The sequence below is a fragment of the Hypomesus nipponensis genome, chromosome 7, assembly GCF_054491055.1.
Source record: "Hypomesus nipponensis isolate SF chromosome 7, ASM5449105v1, whole genome shotgun sequence".
Taxonomy (NCBI): Eukaryota; Metazoa; Chordata; class Actinopteri; order Osmeriformes; family Osmeridae; genus Hypomesus; species Hypomesus nipponensis.
Window position 1 is genome coordinate 9354119 of NC_140367.1, and position 13401 is coordinate 9367519.

Consider the following 13401-nt stretch of genomic DNA (forward strand, 5'->3'; position numbering starts at 1 on the left):
TGTTTGTTATATTGTGATATTTCGTTTGGGATTTTATTAAATATATAAATACACGATAGCTGAACGTATCTTCATTATCTTTCTGAAGTAAAGGCGCGCCCCCGTGCATTAAGCGGTCTGCTGCGCGCCCCCGCCGCAGTATTCGCCATTTTGATTCGAAAATATGAGTTTTTCCTGCCTTGCATGCAAGAGTTGAGCTAACGGTTGGACTTAAAATTTTACGGTAACGAATGTAATAGAGTATTTCGTTTCTGATGTAATACACAAGGTAGCTATTTATGTGAGGAAACTGCTTAAATGTTGATAAAACGTATTTCAAAGTCACTGGGCTGACATATAGGCACTACTGGTTCAGCCTGACCCATCAAAACAAATCACGTTTTGGCTAGCTTAGCAAGCTAGCTACCTTATAGCCACGGTGACGTTAGGTCCGCTAGTTAAGGTAGCAACAAACAAGTGGATTTCAAGGTTTCAACTGTTAAGGTAGGTTTTAGAGGACCTATGCTGTACTGCTCCAAACAGCCATAGTTGTCTTACTTTGACTAGTGATAGCTGAATTTGTGATGCGTTATCGTTGGGTTAGCGAGGCGAACTAGCCAACGTTAGCCAAAGCAACTTACTGAGCTAGCTCTACTTAGTTGGCTAGCAAAGTTAACAGTGTTGTGATAGCTCGGAGACGATCTGATTCAACCCATCCGTGGACTTTATGGTAGCATGCTAGTCTTAAGATAGGTAGGCTAACTACGAACTAGTTTCCAGGTAACAATCTAACATAAATGTTTGTGTTTGTTGGTGCATATGTTCCAATTTTACTTGGAGTATTGCTACGATATTAATCGTTTAACTTGTAATAATGTAGCTAGCTACCAATAGCCTGCTAACTACGAACTAGCTACCTTACCATAATAGTAACTTAGGAAAGTTTCAGAAATGCGTGGGGTTGCTGTGTCAACAACGGTAGTCAGTCAGATGGCTATCTAACATAATAATTCTAAAATTGAGTAGATTACCTAGATTATGTAGTTAATGTTAGATAACTAGCTCTAGCTAAATGCATTATGGCTACCTAATGGCCTAGTTGGCTAGTAGCTAGCTACATAAAAGGCAGTTGGTGTTCAGCCATTTAGAAGAAGTTAGGGACGTCAACTAACGTAAGCATTATCCAATGACACAATCAAAAAGGAGCATAGATTTGTACTATTGAGGGTAAGAAAACCGTAGTATTGGCCAGCACTGGTTAGTAGTGAAGTAAACAGAAATGTGAGCTCCCACGACAGGGATATTGAAGTGCTTTTCTAGTCAAGGCCACAACATATCAGTTTACGTTTTTTGAACACACGAGTCTCCATACATTGTCAGTACCAATTTAAAATAATCCACAGGGATGCTCTTTCAAATCACCTATTGTGGAATGGTTGAAGAGTTAATTATTTAAATGTTTATATTTGTTCCCTTTTTAGTCAGTTCACTCAACACACCACGTTTGTTCATGTTATGTAGGGATTGTGTCCACCAGTTCGCCCTCTTCATGGAAAAACTGGTGCATAACCTTTTGAGGAATGTTGTGGGAACTTAACTAGCCATAGCTATATATACTGTACTAAGTAGTCGACCATAGTGCAACCAAACCACTGTCAGGCAATAAAATACTTTTGAGCGTGTAAGTGGCTAGCATTTACATGGATGAATCAAATCAAGGTTTATTTATGTTAAAGGTTTTAGTCAAGTCAGCTGTCTGATTGCATTTTCTCAAAGGCCTCCCGACTTGCCAAATTCAGATCACTGTTGGGCCATAACATCCACTTGCTTTCCCTCCAACATTGTTCCTCTTTTCAACATTTATGCTATTCACCAGTGGACTTCTTTGTTGAGGTTGCCCCCGGTGAGTTCTATTTTAGATAAAAAGTCAGGCTTTCCTGCTTAGTATCCATGGGGAGCACTCTATGTGTTATTGTTGCACTTGTGTGTGCTTTGTAAATGTATGCCAGATGGCTGCTGTCGCACGTGCAGGCCAGGGTCGTCACATGAAGAAAAAAAAAAGGAAAATGGAGGAAGCATTTATATTTCCTTTTTTAGTGTTGTGTGATGGGCAGTCAGTGTCAGGTCTTTTCAGGAGGCAGCCATACGAGATTGAGTCACTGCTGATATGTCAGCAGTCTCTGCTCTGCATTATTATGACAAGATATTAACAGTTGAAGGAGGACGACCCACAACATTTTGTGCCTGGCTTGTCTTTTTCACAGTGCAATGCCAAAACCAGGCATCTGCAGACAGACATAGCTAGCTAACCAGGGTCTTGAGTGGGGTTAAGAATACAGTGTGCATGCATTGCACCGGATGCAAATGCTGCCTGTGGTTGTTGTGGAGCGCTACATGCTACTCTATTTTACGCTGCGTGACCTCGTCTGTCGTGCGTGTTGAAGGTACTAGTTGCTAGACGGTGCGGTCCTAGTAAAGCAAAGTGCCGGCCCTGTCTTTAAATAGACCTATGTATAGCCTATCCATCTATGTATGAATAGTACGGGTCGGTTGTAGAGGAAAGTATCTCTTGCGCAAAACATATGACTTTAGCCACTAACACAATCCAAGGGCAGGCACCTGACTTGAACAAGACTTTCTAGGCTGGATACATTCTAAACCAGGGTTATTTGTTTGTGACTCGCACCATTGTCTGCAAACAAGTCTGAACTCCATTTCTACAGCTGTCAGTTCCTCATTGTTCCTGTTTTTTGTTCAAAGCGTCAGGCTTATTTAGTTTATTTAGGCTACATCTGGTAACTAGGTACTGTCTCGACTTATGTAAAATAGGCAAGTCACTACTGGTTTGTCAGGTCATTGTGTCATAGAAACGAGTTGACTTGGGTTTAGGCTCCCTGAAGCAAATAACACATAAACCAACACCTTTATTGTCAGTGATTTTCACTGCCTGTCTACAACTAGAAATCTTGGCCCCAACTGAATGACTAATAACAACAACTATGTCAAAGCTCAGTTCCTACAGGTCTTTTTAAGACACACGGCATAGTGTGCGCTAGGTCAGAGGTTTTAGTCAGAGGTGACATTAGAGCAAATTGACACCATTTGTCATCTCGCTCGCTGTCCTTCGCCTCCATCTCTCCCTACTGCGCAGAGTTTTTGTCGAGATCTCCCCATGAACTGCCAGTGAAGCTTCTGGAAGGAAACATAACGGCTCTGTGTGTCTCTCTTTCGCTCTCTCTCTGTCCGTCTGTCTGTCCGTCTCTCTGTTTCTCGTTCTCTCTCCGTCTCTGTCTCTCTCTTGGTCTCTCGCTCTCTCTCTCAGGTTATGGTGAGTCCTCTTGTGTCTCTGCTACTAAGGAGGCCTGTGTTCTAAGAGGAGACCCATGCTGATAAATGCCAGGCCTCGCCACGCTCTCTGCCGTCTGCACAAACACAAATGCCTGCCTGTCTGTGGGGGAGGTCTGATTAAAGATACCCACGTTTCACCTACTGGTAGGAACAACCACCCGTCTCCGCCCGCTTCAGACGACATCTGACGTCGTTCCATGTTCACAACTGTCCTTGGGATTTTTTTGAATATTCATTTCCCCCTTTTCCTCCACCATGCCGTTCCGCTACGTTTTGTTCCTTAACCCTTCCTCTGTGCCCCCGTCTCCCCTCTCTCTCTCTGCCCCCCCACCACCCTTGGTTTCCTCTCATCTCGTCCGCCTCGCAGGGCTGTGCCCCCTGTCCCAGCGGCCGCCATGTTCTGGAAGTTTGACCTGCACACCATCTCCCACATCGACCAGCTGCTGGACCGCGAGGACGTGACGCTGCGGGAGCTGATGGAGGAGGACGACGTCCTGCAGGAGTGCAAGGCCCAGAACCGCCGCCTGCTCCTCTTCCTCTCCCAGGACCACTGCATGCAGGAGCTCGTCAACCTCATCACCACGGAACCCCCCGCCGACCTGGAGGAGAGGAGCCGTTTCAAGTGTGTGCAGGGGGCAGTGCTGGGGGGCATGCTTTGGTAGATCGACCTTAGAACTGACTGCAAAGGCTTCCATCTCTTTATTTCCCCCACTTCCAGGTTCTCAAACATTGCTTGTGAGCTGCTGACGTCAGATGTGTCCCTCATCAATGACAAGCTGGGGGGGGACGAGTCGCTCCTGGAGACACTATATCACTTCCTGGAACAGGACCCGCCCCTGAACCCTCTATTGGCCAGCTTCTTCAGCAAGACCATTGGCAATCTCATCGCCAGGAAAACCGAACAGGTAAGGGGTTCATTGCTCTTGGGGGCAGATACTGGGGTGCAGGTCAACCTGCTTGTTTGGATCCCTTTTCATTGATTTCGGCAAAGATCCTCACCAGACGCGTGTCTCCCCCCAGGTGATCTCCTTCCTGAGGAAGAAGGACGGCTTCATCGGCCTGGTGCTGAAGCACATCGACGCCTCCGCCATGATGGACCTGCTGCTTCGGCTCATCAGCTGCGTGGAGCCCGCCCCCTTGAGGCAGGAGGTCCTCAATGTAAGCCAACCACCGGGCGCATCGTCCAGACTTAGAGTGTCCGATTCCGATTTGCCATTGATTCGATGAAAGGATTTGATCTTATTATGAGCCATCTCGCGGCAGTGCTACTCATCCGTGACTTCTTGTGTTTGCCAGTGGCTGAACGAGGAGAAGCTCATCCAGAGACTAACGGAGCTCATCCACACAGGCAAAGACGAGGAGGTAAGCGCCGTAGAACTGGGCTGTTCAGATAACAAACACTGGACGTGGCGGGGCATTCTTCGGGCCGTGTTGGTTGGCTGGGCGCCATGGGGAATGCTGATTGGTTGGCCTTGTTCTTTCGCAGAGACAATCAAACGCATCCCAGACGCTTTGTGACATCATCCGCCTTAGTCGAGACCAGGCCAATCAGATGCAGGAAAACGTGGAGGCCGACCCCTTACTGACTGTGCTGGAGTCGTAAGTTGGCTTGGAACCCAACAGATGTGACTGAATATGGGGGGGGGGGAGTTGTGTTGTAGAATCATTCACTCTGTGTGTGTGTGTTTCAGGCAGGAGAGCGTGGCTGGTCTGCTGAAGACCATGTTTGAGGGGGAGAGGAGCGAGGCCTCTATCGTGAACGGAACTCAAGTGCTACTTACCTTACTGGAGACCAGGAGGTCTGGGTGAGTCCACACTGCTCTGCCCTCGCTCATCAGACCACCCTCACCCCTCCTGTAGGCTAACACACTGCTCTGCCCTCGCTCATCAGACCACCCTCACCCCTCCTGTAGGCTAACACACTGCTCTGCCCTCTCATCAGACCACCCTCACCCCTCCTGTAGGCTAACACACTGCTCTGCCCTCTCATCAGACCACCCTCACCCCTCCTGTAGGCTAACACACTGCTCTGCCCTCTCATCAGACCACCCTCACCCCTCCTGTAGGCTAACACACTGCTCTGCCCTCTCATCAGACCACCCTCACCCCTCCTGTAGGCTAACACACTGCTCTGCCCTCTCATCAGACCACCCTCACCCCTCCTGTAGGCTAACACACTGCTCTGCCCTCTCATCAGACCACCCTCACCCCTCCTGTAGGCTAACACACTGCTCTGCCCTCTCATCAGACCACCCTCACCCCTCCTGTAGGCTAACACACTGCTCTGCCCTCTCATCAGACCACCCTCACCCCTCCTGTAGGCTAACACACTGCTCTGCCCTCTCATCAGACCACCCTCACCCCTCCTGTATAGGCTAACACACTGCTCTGCCCTCTCATCAGACCACCCTCACCCCTCCTGTATAGGCTAACACACTGCTCTGCCCTCTCATCAGACCACCCTCACCCCTCCTGTAGGCTAACACACTGCTCTGCCCTCGCTCATCAGACCACCCTCACCCCTCCTGTAGGCTAACACACTGCTCTGCCCTCTCATCAGACCACCCTCACCCCTCCTGTATAGGCTAACACACTGCTCTGCCCTCATCAGACCACCCTCACCCCTCCTGTATAGGCTAACACACTGCTCTGCCCTCATCAGACCACCCTCACCCCTCCTGTAGGCTAACACACTGCTCTGCCCTCTCATCAGACCACCCTCACCCCTCCTGTAGGCTAACACACTGCTCTGCCCTCTCATCAGACCACCCTCACCCCTCCTGTAGGCTAACACACTGCTCTGCCCTCTCATCAGACCACCCTCACCCCTCCTGGATATGCTAACACACTGCTCTGCCCTCTCATCAGACCACCCTCACCCCTCCTGTATAGGCTAACACACTGCTCTGCCCTCTCATCAGACCACCCTCACCCCTCCTGTAGGCTAACACACTGCTCTGCCCTCTCATCAGACCACCCTCACCCCTCCTGTATAGGCTAACACACTGCTCTGCCCTCTCATCAGACCACCCTCACCCCTCCTGTAGGCTAACACACTGCTCTGCCCTCTCATCAGACCACCCTCACCCCTCCTGTAGGCTAACACACTGCTCTGCCCTCTCATCAGACCACCCTCACCCCTCCTGTAGGCTAACACACTGCTCTGCCCTCTCATCAGACCACCCTCACCCCTCCTGGATATGCTAACACGGTCATCTTCTCCTCTCTGTCTCAGGTTGGAAGGGCTGATGGATCTGTATTCTCAGGGATATGAAAGGTCTTACACTGTCAACAGCAGTATTTTACATGCCATTGAGCCCCATCTAAAGGACTTCCAGCAGCTTCTCCTGAACCCCCCCAAGGTAGGCCCGCCAGCCTCATCCGTCAGACGATCGTCATGTAAACCTGCCTGACCCGTTCCCAGCCCCCACGCTGTCCTCTCTCCAGTCACTGCATTGTCTGCATCTCGTGTGTGTGTGTGTCCCGTGTAGAAAAGTGCAATACTGACAACCGTCGGCCTTCTGGAGGAGCCGCTTGGGAACGCCCGCCTTCACGTGGCCCGCCTGGTGGCCGCCCTGCTGCAGACCAGCGCTCCCAGCATCTGCCAGGAGCTGTGCCAGCTCAGCACCATGGACCTGCTACTGGTACAGCTGGACGATCAGGCCTCCGCTAGGCTGTCTGTGTCTCTATCTCGCACTCCCTCTCTGTCTGTCTCTCTCTATCTCTCTCTGTCTCTCTCTCTGTCTCTCTCTCGCTGTCCTTCTCCGTCTCTTAAGCGCACCCCTACTGCTCTGTCTCTCCAGGATCTCTTCTTCAAATACTGCTGGAACAACTTCTTGCACTTCCAAGTGGAGCTGTGCGTGGCGTCCATCCTGAGCCACGCCGTCCCCGAGGAGCGGCTCAACCCGGGCCTCCAGAACCACGAGGAGAAGCCCTCGGCGGGCGCCGGCACCCAGGAGGAGGAGGGAGGGGAGCCGGGCAAGAGCGCCGACCCGGAGACCCCCCTCCACCACGCCCTGGTGGCCCACGTAGGTGGCCCCCTCCTCAGACCCACCCTGTCTAGTGTCTCTCATGTCTCTCTCTTGCTCCTCCTAGCTCTCCCCTAACGAGTCCGCCTGTCTCCCCTCCCCTCTCAGCTCTTCCAGAAGTGTCGGCTGGTGATGAGGATCCTGGACGCCTGGGAGGAGAACGATAAGATCCAGTACGTGCTCCGTGCCTTATGGGACCTGGCCTGCTTGGCTGGTCCCTGGGTGTCGTCCCCAGGGCCTGGTTCTCGAGAGATCTGTCCTCCTCATCCTGTCTGTGATCCACAGGGCGGAGGGAGGCACCAGGAGAGGCAACATGGGTCACCTGACCAGGATTGCTAACATGGTGGTACAGAACCTGGAGAAGGGACCGGTCCAGACCCAGATCAGTGACCTCATCAAAGGTGTGTGTGTGTGTATGTGTGTGTTCTCTCACGTGTAGCTGCTCCTCTGTCTGATGTCCAGCCCTCCTGACTAGCGCGTGGAGCTGACGTTGGTCTGTGTTGTTCCAGAGTTGCCAGAGGACTGCAGGGGACGCTGGGAGAGCTTTGTGGACGAGACCCTGAGAGAGACCAACCGGAGAAACACAGTGGAGTTGGTGAGGACCACACTTGGGTTCCCCTAAAAAGCTCTTTTACACAAGCTGTACACACACACACACAGACACACACACACAGTCAGTCCCTCTGACAGGTCCTGTCCCCTGTGTTCCAGGTGAGCACCCATAACCTTCATTCCTCCAGCGAGGATGACGACATGGAGAGTCCTTTCCCCAACGACCTGTCACTCCAGCAGGTAGGAGGAGCCACGGCCGCCATGGCAACCGGGGCTGTTCTATCTGTGCCTGTCGGGAGGGATTCGTCACACCACGCTTGATTTGAAAGAACTCACCAAACGGTGCCAACGTCCTGTGATGTGTTTTTCAGGCGTTCTCAGACTATCAGATCCAGCAGATGACTGCCAACTTCGTAGATCAGTTTGGGTTCAATGATGAGGAATTCAGTGAGCATGACGAAAACATTAAGTGAGTTTTTTTTTTTTTTTTTCTCCTTCTCCCTCCTCTCTTCTTCCACTCAGTTTCTCAAAAACATAACCAGTGCACAGGGAATATTTCTAGTGTGCCAAAAAGCTTGGTAGGATTTTATAATAACATTCGATATCTCTCCTTTCAGCTCCACGTTTGACCGGAATGCCGAGATCAACTTCAATCTAGATGCTGATGATAATAGTGTAAGTTGTTGTAAATTTGGCCGTGGATCGGCCTTCTACCAGCCTCCTACCGCGCCCCTGATGTGTGTGTGTGTGTGTTGGTTGCAGGCCAACGCGGCTGCCTTCGAGGCCTGCTGTAAAGAGAGGATACGCCAGTTTGACGACGCTGAGGAGGAGGAGGATATCTGGGATGACAAGGAGATCAACTATGCAGCTCAAGTCAAATCCAGAACAAGGTCTGCTTTCTATACATTTTTATTTGTATTATCATTTTCGATCTTGAATATTCAACAACGCATGGTTCTACGCATGGTCGTGTCTCTCCCTGTGTTGGGGGCGGTCAGGTTTGGGGGGTCCCAGACCTCGGAGCGCAGCTCCAGGGGCAGCCTGGAGAACGGGGGCCGGGAACGGGACCGCGGGTCGGGCTCCGACGAGGACGACGACTCCCGACAGAGCCCCCCGGAGGCGCGCGGCGCGGAGGACGGCAAGGACGCACAGAGTACGGCCCCCGCCTCACGTAAACAAGCCCCCCGTCCCTTACGCACGCTCTTCTGTAGCTATGCACCACCCTAACCCCTGTCTGTCGTTTGGCCCCTAGGTCCAGGCTGGACGGCCAGCTTCGGGGAGTCAGGGGGGGATCCGTCCTCTCCGGCCCCCGTGGGGTGGGACTCCCCAGGTGGGGTCGAGGGAGACAAGCAGGAGACGGGCTGGGCCAACTTCACCGAGTTCCAGCCTTTCAGCAGGTGGGTCCCTCCCCTCCACTCCACTCCACTCCCCTCCCCTCCCCTCCCCTCCCCTCCCCTCCCCTCCCCTCCACTCCACTCCCCTCCCCTCCACTCCACTCCACTCCACTCTCCTCCACTCCCCTCCCCTCCACTCCACTCCACTCCCCTCCACTCCACTCCCCTCCATTCCCCTCCCCTCCACTCCACTCCCCTCCACTCCCCTCCACTCCCCTCCCCTCCCCTCCCCTCCCCTCCCCTCCCCTCCACTCCCCTCCACTCCACTCCCCTCCCCTCCCCTCCACTCCCCTCCACTCCCCTCCCCTCCCCTCCACTCCACTCCACTACCCTCCCCTCCACTCCACTCCCCTCCCCTCCCCTCCCCTCCCCTCCCCTCCCCTCCCCTCCCCTCCCCTCCCCTCCCCTCCCCTCCCCTCCCCTCCCCTCCCCTCCCCTCCCCTCCCCTCCCCTCCCCTCCCCTCCACTCCACTCCCCTCCCCTCCACTCCACTCCCCTCCCCTCCACTCCACTCCACTCCCCTCCACTCCACTCCCCTCCACTCCACTCCCCTCCCCTCCCCTCCACTCCACTCCCCTCCACTCCCCTCCACTCCACTCCCCTCCCCTCCCCTCCCCTCCACTCCCCTCCCCTCCACTCCACTCCACTCCCCTCCCCTCCACTCCCCTCCACTCCACTCCACTCCCCTCGATATGTCAGTAGAGAACACCATGGCTCGCTCCTCTCTGGTGCAACTGACGCCGTCTTGTCCTGTGACCCCCAGCAGCTCCGAGATGGGCCGTAGGTGCAGCTCTCCCACGGAGACGGGCAGCAGCGACGCTGACAAACAAGCCAAACAGAGCCCCAAAAACAGCCCCAAGCACAGCCCCAACAAGAGCGGTGAGTGAGAGGGGGAACCCTGTGCGCGCCCGGATGGCCGCATTCACAGCTCCCACAGTCTCACCAAAGATCGGGGAAGTTCCCTCTCCCAGCATTAGACAAGCTGTAAGCAAGCAAGTGTGTGTGTGTGTGTGTGGCAGCGGCGGCAAACCCTTCTCCCGGTGACTGGCCGGTGGACCAGGGGAAGAAGGCGCCCCTGGTGGGCTCAGACGGCAGCTCCTCTGGGGGCTCAGACAGCGAGGAGGATGACAAGGCAGCCGCCGCCGCCGCAGCAGCAGCCGCCGCATCCCAGAGCGCCAGCCCCGGCGCCACCAAGACAGCCGACCTCAAAAGGTTTGCAGCCGTGAAAAAGCGGCCTCCCACACCCAGACTCCAGAAAGGGGCCTCGTCCCCGCGCCTGGTGGTTCCTACAGACAGCCGTTTCCATGCTGACCTGTAGGTTATGATTGACAGGCGCACAGTACCCCTCTGTGATTCTATGCATGGGAGCTGCCGCTCCCCAGCAGCCTCCATAGCCCGGTCGCAGAGACATCGCATGCCTGTTTAGCTCGTTAACGTGATAGTCGTTCCTGCGAGTCCGAGTGCGGCAACCTGTATTTCACTGCTGTTGCACAATGAGAGTTTACACACGCGTAAGCTGTGTGCCTCTTGGTCCAGGCAGGGGGGGTGGGGGGGGCCTCTGTAGTGCCTCTCAGCACTGTGTAACAGCCCTCACTGTCCACCCTCAGTGGGAAAAGATAGTGGCCCATGTCAATAGGCATCTATATATGGGATTGTAGTCACCACATTGAAGTAATTATAGACTGGACGGGGACTGCGAGTTCTGGACTCAGAGTTTGTGTTTTTGTCGAGCGCTCCCCATGAACTGCCAGTGAAGCTTCTGGAAGGAAACATAACGGTTGTGTGTGTGTGTGTGTGTGTCTCCCTCCCTCCTTCTCGGTCTCTTTCTCTCCCCTCCGCCCTCTCCCCTCAGTGAGGAGATCTCAGTGTCTCTGGAGAAGCTCTCCCTCACAGCCTCGCCCCCAGCGGCCCCGGAGCAGAGTCCAGCAGCAGGCGCGCCCCCCAGCCCCGCTACACAGACTGATAGGAAGTAGGTACCTGGGACGGTGGAAAGTCTGTTTCAGACCTCCTATACTTTTCTCCTTTTTCTGAAATGGAACGTGTTAGTTAATGTGTAAAAGAACCTTCTCTGTGTAGATGTCACCGATGAATAAATATCCCAGCTGGTCCATTGATTGTGGAACCCCCGTTAGCTGGCCTATAGAGGCCGGGCCAAGGATCAGAACAATGGGAGCGCTCGGAGCCAGCTCTGCGCTGCCTGGAGAAATATTTACTGTGACTTATTTTTAGTCGGCCAGGAAAAGGGGAGAATGGCTCGGCTGTGTGGGGTGCTCCGAATGTCTGGATGGCCCCTCGCGCTGCACCTTTGTCCTTCAGTGTGCCATTACTGCCATTGTGCCCCTTCAACCCAGCTCTCTCTCAAGAAACGTCTCTAAATCTCTCCTTCCCCACTCTCTCTCCCTCCAGAGGTGATACGCCACAGCCCCCCGAGGTGTCGGTGAATGGGCCCGTCTGACGCAAGTGAGAGACAAAGGCCCAGCCTGGATGGATGCCACAGACTCTGTGCCACTTCCAGAGTGACCCCCCTCCTCCTCCTCCTTCTCTTCCCCCCCCCCCCTCCCCCAATAACCTCACTGCAACCTATGGTGTTTTACTGAATCACTCTGCCATGTTATTGGACCTGGACACTGCCAATCAACACCAATAATGACGAGGCGGGACATGTATGAACCAACCAACAGACAGAACAGTGTAGAGGGATATTCTTCAAGCCTTTTCTGATGTTGCACATAAATACGTGCGGTTTTAATGTAGCAGTGATCTTTTAACGACGGAATCCGTGGAGTATAAACCATTGTTGTTGTTGTTTCCCCCCCCCCATCCCCCCTCTGAAGGATTTCCCTCCTACTCTTAACAAAAGGTTGGATCAGAATTGTAGGGATGTAACATCATTGCCCAAAGCGGATAGCACAGGTTAACTTTAAATGAAATGATGCCTCAACAATAAAAACTTTTTTTTTTTTTTGCTTAAGAAAAGCACTTATGCAGCCATTTCCTGAACGTTATAGCACAATGTACGTGTCCAACTCCTACCCTCATCTCTGCAGGCCGTCTTGTTCTCGTCTCTCACTGAGATCCAAATCATCATTTTTTTTTTGTACCGAATCTGTTCTTGTTCTTTTGGTTGCTTTTATTGAAACATTCTCTCATTCTTGTACGTCACCAGTTCTCTGAATGTGTTAAATGCTTCTGGGGAGTCTCACGGAGGATAGTGGTGGGTCGATGAACAGACTTCTGTAGTATTACTGTCTTCTGCTCATGTGCAATAATGTCAATTAGTCATTTAATTTAAATTTAAATCAGTTTTTTCTTTTCTTCAACTTGCTTGTCGTCAGAGAAAGAAGACTCATTCGGTATCACTATGGGCAAACCAATTTGGATATAATCTAAAATCAAGGTTTTGATTTTGTCTTGTTTTATTTTTGTTCTTGCATGTATAAGTGGTTCTCTGTTGACCTAGCTAGTGAGCTGAGACCTCCTGATTGTATCAACTTTTAAGTTCTTACTGCTATCCCCCCTTAAATCAACCAAACATTATCTACCTATATTCAAATATTATCTACATTTAAAGTAATTTTACAAGCAATCTCAAGATGACTGTGTGTCTATGTTCCGTTTATCCTCCCTGCACTTACAAGGTAGGAGTGCCTGTTGCATCTGTTGAGGATGCTGCCGTCTCTGAAAGGGGCGGGTCTTGGAGAGGGGCATTGTGGGCCGCGTGGAACATCTCGAGTTCTCCGTGTGCTTACACAATCACTTGACAGCTATCGAGTTCTATGATCCTTGTTTCACGTTTTGAAATTAAACTTTTCTGGTTGACAATATGAATGCCAAAGGCCTGCTTGTCAATGTAGAACGAATGCATCTTTTCCTCCCAGAATGGTGAGGTAAAGACAGGACAATGTTCACCATCCCACCGTTTTGAGATTACCTTAAAGCTGCAATAGGTAACGTTATCAAATAAATTCCAAGATGAGAAACGGAGCCCCCAAGTCTTGTCTGAACTTCAGTGCTTCTGCCAGCTTGAGCTATGCACCGAGCTGTCGCTAAACAACACAAAGAGGGCCTTGTGCGTTCACACGTTCACAGGGTACAAAGTC

At 52.3% G+C, this 13401-nt stretch overlaps 1 protein-coding gene and 1 non-coding gene across 5 annotated transcripts; both read left to right on the forward strand.

Annotated features, from left to right (window-relative positions):
* Positions 1–135: 135 nt before the first annotated feature.
* Positions 136–13129, forward strand: ppp6r2a (protein phosphatase 6, regulatory subunit 2a). Of its 4 annotated transcripts, none has more exons than XM_084701034.1 (24): positions 136–223; positions 3302–3471; positions 3695–3949; positions 4046–4232; positions 4348–4485; positions 4624–4689; positions 4814–4926; positions 5019–5132; positions 6563–6689; positions 6819–6971; positions 7131–7355; positions 7464–7528; positions 7641–7756; positions 7865–7950; positions 8067–8147; positions 8279–8376; positions 8525–8582; positions 8670–8797; positions 8906–9078; positions 9160–9304; positions 10065–10180; positions 10321–10513; positions 11154–11270; positions 11708–13129. In XM_084701034.1, exons 3-24 carry the CDS (start codon positions 3723–3725, stop codon positions 11754–11756), a joined length of 2775 nt encoding a protein of 924 aa, XP_084557160.1. In that variant the 5' UTR covers positions 136–223; positions 3302–3471; positions 3695–3722; the 3' UTR covers positions 11757–13129. The 4 variants fall into 4 exon arrangements, with proteins under 4 accessions (XP_084557160.1, XP_084557161.1, XP_084557159.1 ...); XM_084701035.1 differs by having other exon boundaries at positions 158–483; positions 10068–10180; XM_084701033.1 differs by having other exon boundaries at positions 159–483.
* On the forward strand, positions 10576–10714 carry LOC146276671 (small nucleolar RNA SNORA84). The gene has a single exon (XR_014762541.1). It is a non-coding gene; the product is annotated as a small nucleolar RNA SNORA84 (small nucleolar RNA).
* Positions 13130–13401: the final 272 nt, after the last annotated feature.